At 39.2% G+C, this 19,703-nt stretch overlaps 1 protein-coding gene across 1 annotated transcript in view; it reads right to left on the bottom strand.

Moving 5' to 3' along the window:
* The window catches only part of LOC117340032 (solute carrier family 23 member 1-like), a 38,828-nt gene extending 22,319 nt beyond the window's left edge, over nt 1-16,509 (bottom strand). The window contains exons 1-6 of the mRNA XM_033901780.1: nt 16,267-16,509; nt 13,517-13,674; nt 13,104-13,192; nt 9,948-10,042; nt 9,330-9,511; nt 7,927-8,047 (exon numbers count right to left, since the gene is read on the bottom strand). Of these exons, the coding sequence (XP_033757671.1) occupies nt 7,927-8,047; nt 9,330-9,511; nt 9,948-10,042; nt 13,104-13,192; nt 13,517-13,674; nt 16,267-16,371 (750 nt within the window). The 5' untranslated portion in view covers nt 16,372-16,509. The remainder of the gene's footprint in view (nt 1-7,926; nt 8,048-9,329; nt 9,512-9,947; nt 10,043-13,103; nt 13,193-13,516; nt 13,675-16,266) is intronic.
* Nucleotides 16,510-19,703: the final 3,194 nt, after the last annotated feature.

The raw sequence follows: 19,703 nt of genomic DNA, 5'->3' as shown, positions 1-19,703 counted from the left end.
ATTATAAAATCATAAAGTTAAATGTTCAAACTTTTGAAAAAATGACATAAGGCCAGCTGCAGTTGGTGTATGGAATGTTTGATAAGTATTTATTTAACTCAAACATGAAAATTATACTAATATATGTTGATTTACATATTGGCCTCTAATACTCTATATATGCTTCCATTATTAGCTCACCTGGCCCGAAGGGCCGGTGAGCTTATGCCATGGTGCAGCGTCCGTCGTCCGTCGTCCGTCAACTTTTTCTTTAAATTGCTACTAGTCCTAAAGTATTGAATGGATTTTCACAAAATTTGGTCAGGAACATCCTCGGGGGAAGGGGAACAGAGTATGTATACATTTTTACTCTGAACCCCCAGGAGCCTGAGGGGCGGGGCCAAATAGGGGAAATAGGGTTAATCCTTTAAATCGCTACTAGTCATAAAGTTATGAATGAATTTGAACCAAATTTGGTCAGGAACATCCTTGGGGAAGGGAAACAGAGTTTGTATACATTTTTACTCTGAACCCCCAGGGGCCTGAGGGGCGGGGCCAAATAGGGGAAATAGGGTTAATCCTTTAAATCACTACTAGTCATCAAGTTATGAATTAATTTGAACCAAATTTGGTCAGGAACATCCTTGGCAGAAGGTGAACAGAGTTTGTATAAATTTTTACTCTGAACCCCCAGGGACCTGAGAGGCGGGGCCAAATAGGGGAAATAGGGTTACTCCTTTAAATCGCTACTAGTCATAAAGTTATGAATGAATTTGAACCAAATTTGGTCAGTAACATCCTTGGCAGAAAGGGAACTAGAGTTTGTATAAATTTTTACTCTGAACCAAATTTTTACTCTGAACCCCCAGGGGCCTGAGGGGCGGGGCCAAATAGGGGAAATAGGGTTACTCCTTTAAATCGCTACTAGTCATAAAGTTATGAATGAATTTGAACCAAATTTGGTCAGAAACATCCTTGGCAGAAGGTGAACAGAGTTTGTATAATTTTTACTCTGAACCCCCAGGGGCCTGAGGGGCGGGGCCAAATAGGGGAAATAGGGTTACTCCTTTAAATCGCTACTAGTCATAAAGTTATGAATGAATTTGAACCAAATTTGGTCAGTAACATCCTTGGCAGAAAGGGAACTAGAGTTTGTATAAATTTTTACTCTGAACCAAATTTTTACTCTGAACCCCCAGGGGCCTGAGGGGCGGGGCCAAATAGGGGAAATAGGGTTACTCCTTTAAATCGCTACTAGTCATAAAGTTATGAATGAATTTGAACCAAATTTGGTCAGGAACATCCTTGGCAGAAGGTGAACAGAGTTTGTATACATTTTTACTCTGAACCCCCAGGGGCCTGAGGGGCGGGGCCAAATAGGGGAAATAGGGTTACTCCTTTAAATCGCTACTAGTCATAAAGTTATGAATGAATTTGAACCAAATTTGGTCAGTAACATCCTTGGCAGAAAGGGAACTAGAGTTTGTATAAATTTTTACTCTGAACCAAATTTTTACTCTGAACCCCCAGGGGCCTGAGGGGCGGGGCCAAATAGGGTAAATAGGGTTACTCCTTTAAATCGCTACTAGTCATAAAGTTATGAATGAATTTGAACCAAATTTGGTCAGGAACATCCTTGGCAGAAGATGAACAGAGTTTGTATAAATTTTTACTCTGAACCCCCAGGGACCTGAGGGGCGGGGCCAAATAGGGGAAATAGGGTTACTCCTTTAAATCGCTACTAGTCATAAAGTTATGAATGAATTTGAACCAAATTTGGTCAGGAATATCCTTGGCAGAAGGTGAACAGAGTTTGTATAAATTTTTACTTTGAATCCCCAGGGGCCTGAGGGGCGGGGTCCAATAGGGGAAATAGGGGTTACTCCTTTAAATCGCTACTAGTCATAAAGTTATGAATGAATTTGAACCAAATTTGGTCAGAAACATCCTTGGCAGAAGGTGAACAGAGTTTGTATAAATTTTTACTCTGAACCAAATTTTTACTCTGAACCCCCAGGGGCCTGAGGGGCGGGGCCAAATAGGGGAAATAGGGTTACTCCTTTAAATCGCTACTAGTCATAAAGTTATGAATGAATTTGAACCAAATTTGGTCAGGAACATCCTTGGCAGAAGAGGAACAGAGTTTGTATAAATTTTTACTCTGAACCCCCAGGGACCTGAGGGGCGGGGCCAAATAGGGGAAATAGGGTTACTCCTTTAAATCGCTACTAGTCATAAAGTTATGAATGGATTTGAACCAAATTTGGTCTGGAATATCCTTAGGGGAAGGGGGAAAGAAAGTTTATATAAATATTGACTCTGACCCCCAAGGGGCCTGAAGGGAGGGGCCAAATAGGGGAAATAGAGATTTGAGTTTTTAAATGGATTTGAACCCAATTTGGTCAGAAACATCCGTGGTGATGGGGGAACAGATTTTGCATAAATGGTTACTGTGACCCTCAATCGCATAACTATGTATAGTATCGCTGGGCATTAAGGGATAAACACAATTCTTATGTAAAAATAGGCCAAAGGGTTTCCCCACCCTAAGGGACTTAGTTTCTTTAAACACCATTATGGTGTAAAAATTATCCATATGGTCTTTCAGAGAGTACATTTTTGTATATGTATTAACAAATTGAACATGAACATTATTTTGACATTTGGTCAAATCCAACCAGGTGGGCGATACAGGCCCCATGGGCCTCTTGTAATATCAAAGACATAAAGTAATGCTACCAGTTTGAAATATATATTATTTTCTTTCAATTGTTTTTTTTTTATAATAATGACTTATAACTGTTTTAATAATACTGTAATAGGAATGGACAATCATATCATTTCAAAAGTGTCAGATATCGACCGTCACAAGTCTGTACCTATATTCTATATGACCCTGGTATAGGTCAGCTTGAGTTCCCAGACATGGTGTCGGGGCCAGAGGAATCTCGGGCTAGGTAAAGGTAAGGTGTGATGACCAGTTTCCATCTAACAATTAAGGGGGTCTTTATCTAGTTAGATGAACGTGTGTACACCTGTCCAGATCTTCACACCTTATGAGGTCAACTTGGAGGACGGGGTCATTATTGGGGTCAGTGTAAGTCTGTCTTTTCTCCACACCCCTGTAATCACGCTTGATATACAGGTAAATATTGACCTGGAAGTCTGGGGGGGGGGGGGGGGGGGGGGGGGGGGGAGGGAGAGATTGTATCTTATATAACTGTTAAAAGAACTCCATTTATGACCAAGATTTAATGAGGCAGGTAAAATAAAAAGTTGGTTTACCAAATGGAAATTTAAGTCTGATGTTAAACTGTAAATATGCTATCAAGGTGATAAAAACAACATCTTTCTTTTGTATTGAATGTTAAGATAAATGTAAACTGATTTAAGTAAAGTATTTGAAATATTAAAAACAGTCGTACTTTGAGAACAAGATAGTTCGAGCACACATTCAGATTCTACATTTTGAGAGACCACAAACAACTTGGGAGGAGATTGTATCTTATATAACTGTTAAAAGAACTCCATGTATGACCTGGATTTAATGAAGGCAGGTATAACAAAAAAATAGTTGGTTTACCAAATAGAAATGTAAGTCAATCTGATGTTAAACTGTAAATCAAAATTAGACATTGGATCACTTTTGGCCTTTCGTTGAGCGTTCGCCCCTGTGAGGAAGGCTTTGGGTTCTGTCCCCTGGCCGAGACATACCAGAGTCTTTAAAAATGGTAGTTGCTGCTCCTGCTTAGCGCTCAGCAAATTAGGAATGGGACGACTGGTTCGCCCGTTGTCAGTATAATATGACCGGGTGAGGTGTGCTGCTGGGTGTCTTCGGCAGTATGCTCCAGTGAGATAGCACTTTAAATCGGCAAAAGTTCCGGCCTATCACAAGGAGACTTAACACGAACATACCACAGCCTCCCATAACACACATACGCACTCGACACACGCATACATACCGCACGCACGGGAGGCCGTCCTTAAATGACCTTAGATGTTAATAGGACGTTAAACAAAATAAACCAAACCAAACCAAGGATCCGGAATATGCTATCAAGGTGATACAAAAAAAAACCACTTTCTTTTGTATTGTATGTTAAAGCTGACAGTGCAAGTTAAACAGCATCCAATTGAGATGGGGGGAAAAAAATACATGTACAGATTTCCAAAAATCGTTTCCGAGACATCCCCCAATTATGGTAGTGTCGTATCTAAGGACGGGCAGACATTTTTCTTTTTTTGTTATGCGTGGATACGAGCCGCTATAAAAGCGCGTGCGTTCATTGAGACAAGACATATGGAGTTCGACATCGGACCGAGAAGGACCACCTAGCCGCGCCCATGTCCGTCCCAGGGAGATGTCCGGCCCTGTGGACGTACCGGATGGATAGGACAAGACTCACCTGAGCGGGACACAGGCACCGGAGGCACTCGACCACCGGCCCCCTCACGTCGCCTGAACACAGCCCACGCACGCAGTGGAAGGAGACGTTAAACCACTAACCAACCAACCAACTTGAGACAAGTATCAGTCTATCGATACATGCGCATAGCGACACATCTCTCCATTATACATAGTATACGTTCTCAATACACACGCCAATGAGTTTTTGTTCACATTGTACGCAATTGCGGAACTTGAATATGGAATTTGAAGAGGTAACTTTATATATACATATATATTTTATTTTACAATAAAAGAAAAAAAAAGTATTGACAATACAAAATATTTGGGCCTCAACAAAACATGCACCTAATGAAATTATAAACAGAGTAAATATGCATAAATTCCTACCCGAGTCTTTCCAGTGGGATATGCAGCAAGAACAACTTTACAACTGTTACAGTATTATATCCATAGTTTCCATCGAAATATTTTCCGTGTCTTCGTATTATTTGTGCACGTGTCATAACGCAATTAAAGCGTGATAAAACCGCACTAGTGAACAACAGCCCTAGTTTAGTGTAGACAATAGGAATACATCCGAGGAGTGCTAGTGTAGATGCGAGTAAAAATCGGAACTCCTCGGACTGTTTACTTGTTATGAAAATGGCTGCACCCACGAAAAACACGTGAGAAGATGGATAGAGTATTTGGGATTAATTCGTTATGCATTTTCCAGCATTTATTTGGAGACTTTATTTCCAACAAGATTTGAAAGATAATTGAGAGACACTGACCATCTTTCTGCTCAGGTTACAGGTAAGTGCTTCTGTTTGGTTTCGTTCGCGAATGCAGTTGTAGGTCACGTGGTGTACAGATATAGTGTAGGTGATACAGATGTGTCACCGTGAACAGCTGAGGTTAGAGTGAATGTGAGTGTGACGAAGCACGTTCTTTTTATAGCAGCGGCGGCTTGGTTGTATCCACGCGGAACAAAAAAGAAAAATGTCTGCCCGTCCTTAGATACGACACTACCATAACTGGGGATTGTCTCGGAAACGATTTTTGGAAAGCTGTACATGTATTATTTTTTTTTAATCTCAATGGGATGCTTTTTAACTTGCACTGTCAGCTTTAAGATAAATATAAACTGTTGGAAGAAAATTATTTGAAATATTAAAAAAGTAGTACTTCGAGTACACAAGTATTACAAGTATTTCCAGTACACAATCAAACTCTACATTTTGAGAGACCACAACCAACTTGCCAAATACATTTTTGTTTATTACCAATTTTCTATTAATTGACGTGGCTTGTTAAAACTCAAAAAATCAAAGGAATGCTATCATACGTTTTTCAACGAAGTGCCAGATTTATTCATTTTATATAGGGCTAACTAATAGAAAAAATCAATTATATTAGATGCTGTTAGTTAACCAACTAAAAATGAACCAACAAAATAATAAGATAATATATACAAAGATAAAACAGTAACACATCTATTATTGTTACATGTTTAAGGAGTCTTAATGTATAAGAGTATATATCTATCTATAAACATTATGTATATATGTACTTGGTTACAGGTACATGTGATACATGTGAACCCAGGTCGGATTGGGGCCTGAAAGGACTCCAGGTAAACTTGGAGTGCACTCGGAGTGCACTCCAAGTTTACCTGGAGTCCAAACGGAGTGCACTCCGATTCCAAACGGATTGCACTCGGAGTGCACTTTGTGTAACCTTTAGTCTACACTCAACTGTATGCTTCAGTGAGGTTACTATAAATCGGCAAAAGTTCCGGCCTATCACAAGGAGACTTGACAACAACACACCGCAGCCTCCCAAAAAACATACGCACTCACCACACACATGCATGTCGCACGCACGAGAGGCCGTCCTTAAATGACCTTAGCCGTTAATAGGACGTTAAACAAAATAAATCAAACCAATATGCGGAGAACATGCATACAGTCCCATATATATGAAAAAAGATGCTAATAGGTCATTTTAAGGAGGATATAATTGTTTCAGACATGACTGGCAAATCCGATGTCATTCCGCTCAGGAGAACAGCAAAATCTATATTAAGAGAGTTCTATCAAACTCCCAGAAACAACTCTGATCTAGAAAAGCAAGCTGTGATTGAAGCAGCAGCTAAATTAAGGGTAAATCGTCAACAAAGATCGACTTCACAGGAACTACCCCTTGTAGGGCAAAGAAAGAACTGTTTTTGGCGAACGCGGAGAACAAGCAGGCGTTTATCTACTAACTTGGTAGCAAACTACAGGAAGCCGGGTGTACTGTCATTGACTCCCCTTGGTGACGCTGATCTTCTTATCGTCAAGACTGCATTAAATTGTGCACGATTACAGAACGTTGAAGTTATTGGTGACGACACAGATATATTTGTTCTGCTTTGTTATCACTTTGATAAACATGCAACAAACAACATCTACTTCCGGTCGGACTGCAGAAAGGCAGGAGGAAAGGCAATACAGATTTTGGATTTACGTAATACAGTCGCTGTACTTGGTGAGTCATTATGTTCTGCTCTTCCTGGAAGTTTCAGCCACAATGAGGCTATCAATCAATGGGAGGAAATATCAACGCTTTAATGACATCATATTTTAACTTAATATTTGTGTAGGTATCATTTTTATAGCTCTAACAATACATTTATCATTTTGTAGAATTGCAAAATTATCATACAGGTTTCCTTTATTTCAATGACACGTAAGTAGAGTGATATATGAAATACTATCCCGCCATATTTTAAAGAAAAGTAACATAAAAACATGATATATGTCATGTTATACAATTTTATTTATAGCTTTATACTACTGAAACCATTGAGATTATATTCACTTGATAATTAGGGAATGTGTTTTTATCATATGTACCAAAATATGAGGTGTCTTTGGAAAAAAATGGATAAAAAGAATATCTTTATGGTAATGACATCGAAAATCACGTTTTGACAAAGGGGAGATAATTCAATATTGTTATGACGTCATAATGAATTAGAACCGTTATTATTTTTACATAATAAAAGCATTGAACAATTATCGTTCCTTTGGTATATCATTTTGATGAAATTATTCAAACAATATTTTACCTATACAATAAATGTTACCCCTACCCCCCAATTTCTATGTATAATTGCTGCCCTCTACATGGTGATTTGAAAACCAATTCTAACACATTTCCTCAATTTATAGGGATGTAGATTTTTTTATAGAATTTTCTATGAAAACTGAACTTTCAAAATTACATGGAATAAATTCTGTTGCAAATAGTTTGATTTTAGCCCTATTTTGAGGCTAAAATGACTGGACTATAACGTAGTGAGAATGAACATCTAGATTTTAATTAGATTGTACCTCATTCAACCGACCGGATACATTATACTTACATCGAGCAAACGAGTCGTTCCACTTCAAAAATTATGAGCGCTAAGCAAGAGTAGCAACTACCATTATTATATGCTTTGTCTTGCCAAGGGACAGCCAAACAATAAAAAAAACTGTTGTACATTTATGCATAAACAAAACACTTACAGCAAACATTTGGTGGAGCGGGTATCGTGTCCAGTGGAAGCCTTTCTGCTTTGACCATGTTGGTATTGGCATGTTCTTTCTACTTAGGTAAATCGACATTGTAATGGCCATTGCAGCAGTTCTAGAGAAAAAAAATGTAAGTTGAAATGTACTATTCCCTTTTCTGTGTTTATCTTTAAAGCTATGGATTGTAAATCAATTATTTATTTAATTATAGGGATGAAAATATATATATCAAAATTTGAACGTTTTATTCCTGATTTTTACACACCATACCTAATTTCGGCAGGAAACCTTCCGAAACCCCCTCGCCGGTTTTTCAATTCATTCCTTCTGCTTATCGATACTTACGCAAATGCTATTTGTTTGCAAGGTTAGATAAGATTTGAAAAGCAATACACCGGCTGCCAAAGAAGCTAATTTTTTTTCTCTAAAGATGTTGAAAATATACATGAAAATGTAATGCCAAAACAAAATTGATAGTGTTTATCAACTTATCGCATGATTAAAATGTCGAAAACACCACTGGGCACCTTGAATAATACGAAACAATTCATGTTAAAACTATCACATTATCATTCACAATCTCAATCATAAAAAAAAACATCTCGAAGAAAAGTGGCGCACCAAAAAAGGCCCTGCCAGGCCTCGCCTCCAGTATAGGTAAGGCCGTAGCAAAAAGGTTGCAAACCAGCAAATGGACATGGTCTCAGTTGACAAAATCGAAAACCCAAGAAAAAGGTGTCAAACTAAAGGAAAAACATATCACAATTCAGGGAAAGGAGTGTGGATGACAAAAATTAATGTACATGTACACTGGTGTTTCCTTGTGTGATCAGTCGTGTAGCCTCGTTTGGAAAACCAAGGGAATGCAACTATATATGGTTCTCTACCAATGTTTTACAATGCAAGGGAAGTAAGTCGTCCTTCCCACTGCAAATTAGAATAGAAAATATACAGGATATACACCAAAGATCACACAAAATCTATTATCCTCGCTACGCTACAAAATATTCATTCGTGTTCGCTGAGTTAGATTAGAATTGAACAGCAATACACCGATGTTTTTATAAATATGTTGCAGATATACATGTATATATAATACCAAACAAAATTGAGAGTGATTGTCAATTTATTAAATTAATCAAATTTCCAGAACACCTCCCGCACACCTCGAATAATAACGAAACAATTTTTGTTAAAGCAATCACATAATCATGTACATGGTGGTCGGGTTGCACAGTGGTAACACACTCGCGGGCTTCCATCCGGGCCAACAGGCGTGATTAATATAAGTTGATATAACTTGTTTCGCAATTGTAAAATAAGCATAATTGACAAGATTTGTGCACAATCTCAATTATAAAACTTAAAACAGGGGGACAAAAAAGGTCGATACTTACGCAAATGCTATTCCCCAGTGAGTTTTGCTGAACCTAGTGACCGCCCTGGACAGGTAAATGCCAGACAGGAGCACTGTAGGTACTATGGTGATAGGGCCGATAATTCTGAGGGCCAGTCCAACCAAACCTGTTGCTCCTATTGCAAAATGAACGATTCCCGCTACCATCAGACTGCCAGACATCTGTCGGTTCATTTGAAGCAATAGACAATGCATTCAATTGCTAATACTCTAAACCACTAATCTGTGTGATTTTTCATTAGACGGACTGATCAATTGAAAGCAGTTAACACGAAAGTATTGATACAATGTCGAATTAAGTGAAAATCGCATTCGATCTACCAGATATATACTCGGCCAACCACATCTTTATAACATCACGTACTGAAACTAGTACACTCGCTCGTCATTGGATAAAGATGGATTCACTACTAAAACCAGCCCTAATATATATGAGAAGTATGACATCCTACAATTGCTACAATGATCTGGATAACTTCCAGAATACGTCATTTCTAAAAGACTTCAAATAGTGTCCTTGTCCTTTGAATATCAATATAAAGATATGAATGTTGAAATTTTGCGGTGGTTCTGTATCGTGTGTTATATAAGAACATACCTCTCTTATCTTTGTCATAGCCAGAACATTTAAAGCCGGGTGCTCCGTTACACCATAGGATACGATGCTGTTATTACTTGATGAAGACGTACCTTCTGTGCAAAACAAAACATGACAAAGCTGTGTTTCTATTTATGAAAAGAAAAATAACAAATTCGTGAAAATGCCTATTCCATATATTTATACCTTTTAGTAACTTTATTGTAAATACACGATAAATTTCCTCCTCATTCAGTGATAATAATGCAAATAAACATCTTCACATCATTCAATGCCATGTGATGATAATGCAAGTGTAGAAACAAACGAGTAAATACGATATCAACCTGACATGTTTATTTCTTTTCTTTTCTTCTTTTTTACTGATTTTCCTTATTGGCAAGGGTTACACACATACGCACACGCATGCATGTCGCACGCACGGGAGATCGTCCTTAAATGACCTTGGCGGTTAATAGGACGTTAAACAAAATAAACCAAACCAAACCAAAGAAAATATTATAGCGTTAGGGACGAACTTGTTGTTTTCAACAGTAGGTAGGGACAAACTCTGTTTCCCACAGTAAACATTCCACTTTTTCTGTTTTGCGAGTGTGTGTAACATATGAATGTATCCCGGGGAGATATGGTGTTATAGCATCGATAGAACACTGCTATTTTTTAGCCTTGATTATTGTAATAATGAGTTAACCTTTTGTTATCGCCAACGTTAGAGCTGATCGACAAGCATTTTGCAGCAAGTACCACTTTTACTTTCACTTTGGTTTATTTCAATCAACGATCAGGGCAACTAAAGGTCAAAAGTGAAGCAGTTTCAAGAGAGATTTGGAATTAAACCAGTTTTTGAGAAAAGTAAGGGAAAATATAAACTAATAAGATGCCCAGAGGGCCTGTATCGCTCACCTGGTTTCATGAGATATGAAACAAGAATAATGCTTATTAAAGTATATTTGTCGCTGGTATTGCTGTGTCAATATATCATACGCATGTCATATGGGTACATGTATAATGGTTTTTAGCTCACCTGCCCGAAGGGCAATTGAGCTTATGCCGTAGTGCGGCGTCAACTTTTTCATTTAAACAACATCTTCTCAATAACCAAGAGGCACAGGGATGTGATATTGGGCCTGCAGCATGCTTGGGTGAAGGGCTACCAAGTTTGTTCAAAGAAATCACCTTGACCTTCATTCAAGGTCACATAGGTCAAATAGGCTATAATCTTCAAACGACTTCTCAATAACCAAGAGGCCCAGGGACTTGATATTTGGCCTGTAGCATGCTTGGGTGAAGGGCTACCAAGTTTGTTCAAATAAATGACCTTGACTTTCATTCAAGGTCACATGGGTCAAATAGACTATAATCTTCAAACAACTTCTTCTCAATAACCAAGAGACCCAGGGACTTGATATTGGGCCTGTAGCATGCTTGGGTGAAGGGCTACCATGTTTGTTAAAATAGATGACCTTGAGCTTCATTCAAGGTCACATGGGTCAAATAGGCGAACATCTTCAAACAACTTCTCAAACACCAAAAGGCTCAGGCACTTGAGGTTGGGCCTGTCTGTAGCATGCTGGGGTGTAGGGCTACCAAGTGTGTTCAAATGAATGACATTGTTCTACATTCAAGGTCACAGGGGTGAAATATTTTAAATCTTGTGATAGCCAGGAGTCACCAAGACCCGATATTAGGCCAATAATTTGCATTGAATAAATTGGTTATCAGCATAGTATCTGTAGAAATGACCTCAATCAACTGCAAATTTGCTGTAAAACCAGGTGAGCGATACAGGACCAATGGGCCTCTTGTATTGTAATTCTAAAAATGTCAAAATTGACCCCTTTTGACCACCCTACCCCAAAAGGATGCTAACAGTCAAATATGAGCTATATCCATTGCATGGTTTCAGAGAAGAAGTTGTTTATATCAATTTAGCCAAATTGATCCCGCCCCTCAGATCCCCTAGGGTCAGCCCAACCATTTGTACAATTTTGAATCTCGACCCCAAGGGGATGCTACCAGTCAAATATGAGCAATATCCTATGCTTCGTTTCAGAGAGGAAGTTGTTTATATAAATTTAACCAAATTGACCCCTTTTGACCCCGCCCCATCAGACCCCCGGGGGTCAGCCCCACCATTTGAACAATTTTAAATCCCAACCCCAAAGGGATGCTCAGTCAAATATGAGCGATATCCATTACGTAGTTTAAGAAAAGAAGTTGTTTATATCAATTTAGCCAAATTTACTCCCGTTTCGCCTCGCCCCTCAGCTAACAGGGGGGTCAGCCCTACCATTTGTACAATTTTGAATCCCGATCGCAAAGGGATGCTCACAGTCAAATATGAGTAATATCCATTGCATGCTTTCAGAGAAGTTGTTTATATCATTTAGCCAAATTTACCCTTTTGACCACACCCCTCAGCCCCCAGGGGAGTCAGCCCCGTCATTTGTACAATTTTGAATCCCTACCCCAAGGGAATGCTACAAGGCGAATATGAGCGATATCCATTGCTTAGTTTCAGATAAGTCGTTTATGTCAATATAGCCCAATTGACCCCTTTTGGCCCCGCCCCTCAGGCCCCTGGGGGGTCAGCTCCATCATTTGTACAATTTTGAATCCACACCTCATAGTGATGTTACCAGGCAAATATGAGCGATATCCATTGTTCGGTTTCAGAGAAGTTATTTATATCAATTTAGCCAATTTGACCCCGCCCCTCAGATCCCCAAGGGTCAGCCCAACCATTTGTACAATTTTGAATCCTGACCCCATAGTGATGCTACCAGGCAAATATGAGCGATATCCATTGCTCAGTTTCAGAGAAGAAGTCGTTTATATCAATATAGCTATATTGACCCATTTTGGCCCCGCCCCTCAGGCCCCCAGAGGGTCATCCCCACAATTTGTACAATTTTGAATCCCCTACCCATAAAGATGCTTCAGATCAAATTTGTTCAAATTCCAATTGGCGGTTATGAAGAAGAAGTCAAATAAGTCAATTGTTGACGGACGGACGACAGACGACGGACGGACGGCGGACGCCACGGTATGGCATAAGCTCACCTTGGTCCTTCGGACCAGGTGAGCTTAAAATCATGATATTAATGAGATCATCTGGAACAATTTGGTTGCCCTACCCTCGAATGTGTTTCTCACCTGGTATGAGGCATCTGGTAGGATCCACTGATTGTATCGCTATCAGCGGAACGATGTACAATGCAGCAGCGCCTTGGTACAAAGGGAGACTGAAAATAATAAAATGAATTGCAAATCGGTTATTATGTACAACCTACATCATTCAAGAAAATTGAAAGCAGACACAAAAATGATCTATTTAAGCATTGGTTGTCATATTTTTGACATGCATTTCGGTATAATATACATTGGGTGTTAGCATATCCAATGGCACGTTTGCACTATGAACGTGCGAAGATTTTGGGTCGTTGTGCGATCTCAAGATCGTAGCGCGTCGTCAACTTGACAACAATTTGTTTACTAGAAGAAATCTGTTGAAAGATTCAAAATGATTAATATGAATAAGAAACCCACTAGTCTGCGGATATACATACCGTATTCCAACAATTACCATCAGTAAAGTTGTAACGCCATTCATTAATAAAGTTGAACTCAATAGCCTTGATTTAATATCCGTGTCATCCTCTGCACATGCGGCGTCGGCCACAAAGGAAGAAACAGCTAGTGACCCTGCCAGGGATATCATCACCTGCTGCTCAAATGTAAAACGCCAGATATAGATAAATATTTATTTTTAAGTAGGTCAATGTCGTTCATTTCGACAAATCAGTAGCCCTTTATTTAAGTATGCTTCTTGTGACATAAGATACTACTTGGCCTATAGGATGATGAGAATATTTGATTCAAAGATCTCAATATTTGGTTTGGTTGGTTTTATTTGTTTAACGTTCTCCTATTATCATGTCGCACGCACGGGAGGCCGTCCTTAAATGACCTTAGCTGTTAATAGGACGTTAAACAAAATAAACCAAACCTATTAACAGCTAAGGTCATTTAAGGACGGCCTCCCGTGCGTGCGATAAGCATGCGTGTGGTAAGTACGTATGTGTGTTTTGGGAGGCTGCGGTATGTTTGTGTTAAGTCTCCTTATGATAGGCCGAAACTTTTGCCGATTTATAGTGCTATCTCACTGAAGCATACTGCCGAAGACACCCAGCAGGACACCCCACCCGGTCACATTATACTGACAACAGGCGAACCAGTCAACCGACTCCTAATATGCTGAGCGCTAAGCAGGAGCAGCAACTACCATTTTTAAAGACTCTGGTACCAATGTCTCGGCTAGGGGACAGAACCCAAAGCCATCCTCTCAGGGGCGAACGCTCAAAAGTGAGGCATTGTCAAGGGAGACAGTAGGAAGAAGAAAGTTGGTAAGAAAGAAAAAGAGAAAAGATAAGATCCCAAATTCAGTCGCCTCTTACGATCATACAATTGGAGCAGCAGGTACAATACTTACGCCTTACCTGCAGGGCAACTGCCGAAGACACCAAGCTGGACACCCCACCCGGTCACATTATACTGAAAACGGGTAAACCAGTCGTCCCACTCCCAAAATGCTGAGCGCTAGGCAGCAACTAACATTTTTAAAGCAAGTAACGGCGGCCTATCACAAGGAGGCATACTACAAACATACCGCAGCCTTCCAAAACACACATGCGCACTTACCACACGCATGCATATCGCACGCACGGGAGACCGTCCTTAAATGACCTTAGCTGTTAATAGGACGTGAAACAAATCAAACCAAATGTAACAGCCAGGGGACAACCCAAAGCCTTCCTCACAGGGGCGAACGCTCAACTGAAGGCCAAAAGTGAGGCATTGTCAAGGGAGACATCAGGAAGAGGAAGTTGTCTAGAAAGAGAATAGATAGATCCCACATTACGTCGCCCCTTATGATCATGCCATGGGGCAGCAGGTACAATTCTTTACGTCCTACCTTGTTAAGGAGCGGGGGTATTAGTCGGTTATAGCTCAAAGTAAGCGCCTGTTGGCGATTTTGTTTTCCGTTTAGTCTCAATTCAATTCAATTTGCACAAAGAGTCCAATGGAAACATACGCATGGAATTTGGGAAAGGGTCTTGAAGAATTTGCCAAGAAATAGCAATAACACACTTCAACAATCAAAATTCAACTAGAAACCAACGGAAGCTTAATTATAAAATTTGTGAAAAGATATCCATGGGAACCTCCCAAAACAAGCATACGCACTATCCACACGCACGGGAGGCCGTCCTTATAGAATGACCTTAGCTATTAGGGAACAACCAACCAATTGAAAAAATATATTTTTGAAACAGCCCCTGTGTATAGAACGTTGAGCGAAGGATAAAATGTCTGGCAGCCACTGATTGGCCAGTATGTTATGAAGTGAGAAAATAGATATGTAGCCTGATAGGTAACTATCAGTAAGAAATGTTGATATAAATTTCTTAAGTCCGATTGGTTTTTTTCCCAAAAGTTCACGTAATAATAGTAAACAGGTAAACATTTAAGATTTTTGAGAATTTTTACTGCGAAATTCACCTATTTTCAAAATGGCTACCCTGGAGAAAATTTGAGCTGAAGGACCCAACTTTTTTTTTTGATTAGGTGTTATATCAGACCCTAAACTTTTGTTATAAACCATAATCGTCATATTCAATTCAAGAATTTGAATGAAATAATCCAAAACGTTAACACTAAGGTCTATGGGAAAACAATTGGTTGGTTGGTCTCTATTAACGTTCCGAGAAATAGCGATTGCACACATGGACCAAGACCACCTTTGACATTTGAACAAGGACATAGATGTCAGGACCCCGCCCATGCAATCATGGTATCATGTGAAATAAAAGTGGGCAACATGAATTTAACATAAAACACATGACATAGCATTTAGAATCATAACATATATTTGTGTTCAGTCATCAATTTCCTGTGAAAGAAATCAACATAACAAAGTTTACCAAGCAAGTTTCGTCAAAATCTTATCATTCCTTCAAAAGATATCGTGTGAAAACATTCAGCCAATCAGATCACAACAGTCTCATTAAACATGCGCGAAATAAGCCGATAATCGAACTTGAGCAAGGAATTTAGGTAATAAGTCTACCAAGCAAGTTTAATCAAAATGTTATCATTCCTTCAAAAGATATCGTGCGGAAAGTGAATCCGGATGGACGGAACTTATTTGTGTATCTCCCGCCAACGTCGTTGGTCAGGGAATGAAGAACAGGCTGATAAAGGAGGACTTCAAATAACATAACGTTTCAGGATGCATATCCTTGATTAAACGTCTTACCTGGAAGGCGAGGACAGCGGTGACATAAAGAGGAGGACGGTCTAACACCGTGTATAGTAAATCGGATCTTTTGCTGTCCGTTCTTGTACTATCCTCCGTAGTCATAATGTCTTGCTTAACGTGACCGTTTATGGCGTTAGGTCGTATTCGCGAACGGATTTGATCCTAATGCCTTTACTCGATGAGACGGGTGATGAGTAAATTCACTCCATTATGATATATACATGTGCAATCTCGGGAATTTGATGATACTTATCACAGTAAAGTGGATCTGGTTATACCTGTCCATGAATACGAATAGGAAATTATGATGTAATGTATTCATACGAGACCATGGACACTTGTATACATATAAGACATCTCCAGCTCTAGACATAAACGTATTACGTATGCGTACTGTTCAATTCCAAGGGTGTCGTATCAAATGTGGAAATTCTCGAGTCTCATTGATGCCCATTACATCGCATATATAATAAGGCAAATACATGGTTTAACATATTTACAACTTGACCCTGAAGACTATATATCCCTGATCATTTATAACATCTCCAGTTCTGTCGGTTAAAGGCGTGCACCCGTAATACACAGCTAAGGTCTTTGAGGACCGTCTCTCCTGTATGTGCGCTGTATGGACGTGGTGAATTGTGTTTTGGGATGCTTCTGATAGCACGGAACTGATGCCGACTTTACAATGCTACATCACTAAAGCATACACTGCCAAAGATACACAGCAGACTACCTCGCTCAGTCACGTGATTATAATGACAACGGGTGAATCCGTCGTCCCACTCCAAAAATGCTGCGCGTTAAGCAGGAGCAAAGAACTAGCATTTGTAGAGACTCTGGTGTGTCTTGGCAACGGCTGTTGGTGAATATAACTAAAAGAGTAGGAGCACCTTAGCAGCATCTCGAACAACACATTTTTAACTTCTCGAGATGCATTGGTGCCATTGAGCTAGACATGGGTGAAGATGCTAAAGAAGGGGAGCCAACAAAGTGCTATTTTGCAGCCCAGTAAAAACCTTGACATGGCAGCCACTGCGACCACTTTGTAACATGATTTAACATTCATGTTTTTTCCTGAACAACACCTACACTGTATTTCAAACTTGTTCTTAGGTTCCGACAGTGGGATTCAGCTCAAACTTACCAAAATGATTCGGAGATTGTCTTCACCTACCTTGTTTTCTCCCCTTTTTTCCCCGCTCGATCAGAAATCCAAGAGGGCTGCCATGGTAGCCATCTTTAAAAACGCATTTTAAACATCTTCTCCAGCTCTACAGGTGCCATTGAGCTGCAAATTGGTGAGGAGGCTGAAGGCGAGCCAACAAAGTGTTGTTATTTTTCAGCGTAGTAAAAACTTTGACACGGCAGCCACAGCGGCCTTTTTGTAACATTATTGCGCAATCGTGAGGAGGTTCTAACTACATAATGTATACTCAATCTACATGTACGTGATGTTCTATGTATGGTTATACATGTATATATTGCTTCACTTTTCAATTTTCATATCATTTTCATGTTGCCAATAATTTCGGTTAAATCCAGATCTACTATGTATGTGTTGCGTAAGCTGAATCAATAGCAAATATAGTTTACATCCTGATTTCGTTTTCTCTATGAAAAGTACTAGGGTGGATACGAATCCCTTCTAACGTTGACTGTTGTTTGTAAGAGAACAAACAGGCAAACAGAAAAACGTTAACTGGTGTCAGAAGTGGGTTATGTTGAGTTCCAGTGTCCTGTGAATTCATAATATAACATCGAGTTTGTATTAAGAAAAGGTAACGTTCATCAAGTTTGGAGAGCTAAGACAAGAAATAAATAGTTAACATGAACATGTTAGGGCTTTGGAAGACAAATAGTCCAGTCAAACTAGATTTCTACCTCAAACTAATTGCAACATTAATGATTTTACATATATATTGAAGTACTACGACCAGTAAACACAATACTAAAATTTCCTGAAAATCTAAATTTGGGAAAGTATCTAAATAAACGGTTGAAATCTGTCAAACCGTTGAGAAAGCTGTATGTCGTAAACAGGCCGCCGTAGATTGCAAGGGAGATAACTACGTTGAGTATACCCGGGAGCGATCTGCTAACGAAGACACTTGACACGTCAGTATGCAGTTTTATTCATCGTTTGTCTTATACTAACTGTCGACCTACCTAAACCTATCGATTCAGTACTAGGAAATAAATAAAACTGTATTTGATGAGCCTACCCAGAGGCAAAATCTCTGGAAAACCTTTGGACATTGACAAAAATTATAACTCTATGAGCCATATACTCAACAGTAAGAAAAACATTCACCATTTTTCTTCAAAACCAAACAATACATAACTTTTGAATTCACTTTTTAACCTACACTATAAATTGGTTAATACTACACATTTTTCTAAAAAAATTAAAGTTGACCTATACTGCGAGTACCGAGGCTAGAATGACCACTCTATACACGTGTTTACCTCTCCCTAACACCTGAACGTACATCTCGTGCTTTACAAGCACGCCTAATGAATATTCATATTCACTGAATTCAACCTTACTTGTACCAGAACTGATATATGGTTCCCGCTATACTACGAAACGCGGGAAAATAACCGTGTCTTGTACTGACTGTCGACCTACCTAAACCTATCGATTCAGTACTAGGAAATAAATAAAACAACAACTGTATTGGATGAACCTACTCAGAGTCTTGATTGATATACAATTAACGGTAGACAAAAAAGATCTAGAATATGAAGACTAAAAAATATAAAATCCCAAAAAATTGAAACAAATATCTATGGGTGGGTATATGACAATTTTTGAAGTTTTAGCTTTCTAGATACTTCCAGTCTGCACTCAAGAGTGTCTTTGACATAACCGTCTTTCGAAACATCGCCCTTTCAGCGGCCATGCCTTTTCCAGCACCTATCACTAACCGAAGACCCGGCTGCCATGGAAGCACCTCCCGCTCTCGGGGAATGTAGACCCAAATTTATATTTCCACAAACTTCTTTCAATCTAGAAACGATTGTCTTCCTTGCTCTAGTATAAGACATTGGCTTGTTTTTGTAAATCAATGCACATTTGTTCCCTGACCTAAAAGCGGGCTTAAACAAAAATGATTCGGACACTAAACTGACCTCTGAAATATATCTGTAAAATACGGATCGGACAAGCTACTGTTTCTCCTTGAGCGATAACGACTCTAATGCCTTGCCGTTATTGATCAGTGTTCGATTTAGCAATAAACAAAGTAAGAAAATTCTCACTAACTGTGACATCTTTACATCTTTAAGAACTAATTTCGTCAAATCTCAAAAAACCTGAAAACCCTTAAACAATCATGGCTTAATCTCTCGGAACCAAAACGTTTTTTGAACTTTCATACTTCTCACACAAACAAATGATTTGCTCAGATGTAACAATGTCTCTCTTTGCC

Source organism: Pecten maximus, chromosome 12 (assembly GCF_902652985.1).
Source record: "Pecten maximus chromosome 12, xPecMax1.1, whole genome shotgun sequence".
NCBI lineage: Eukaryota > Metazoa > Mollusca > Bivalvia > Pectinida > Pectinidae > Pecten > Pecten maximus.
The sequence above is the reverse complement of the archived record's forward strand: the minus strand, read 5'-3'. Positions and strand labels throughout refer to the sequence as shown.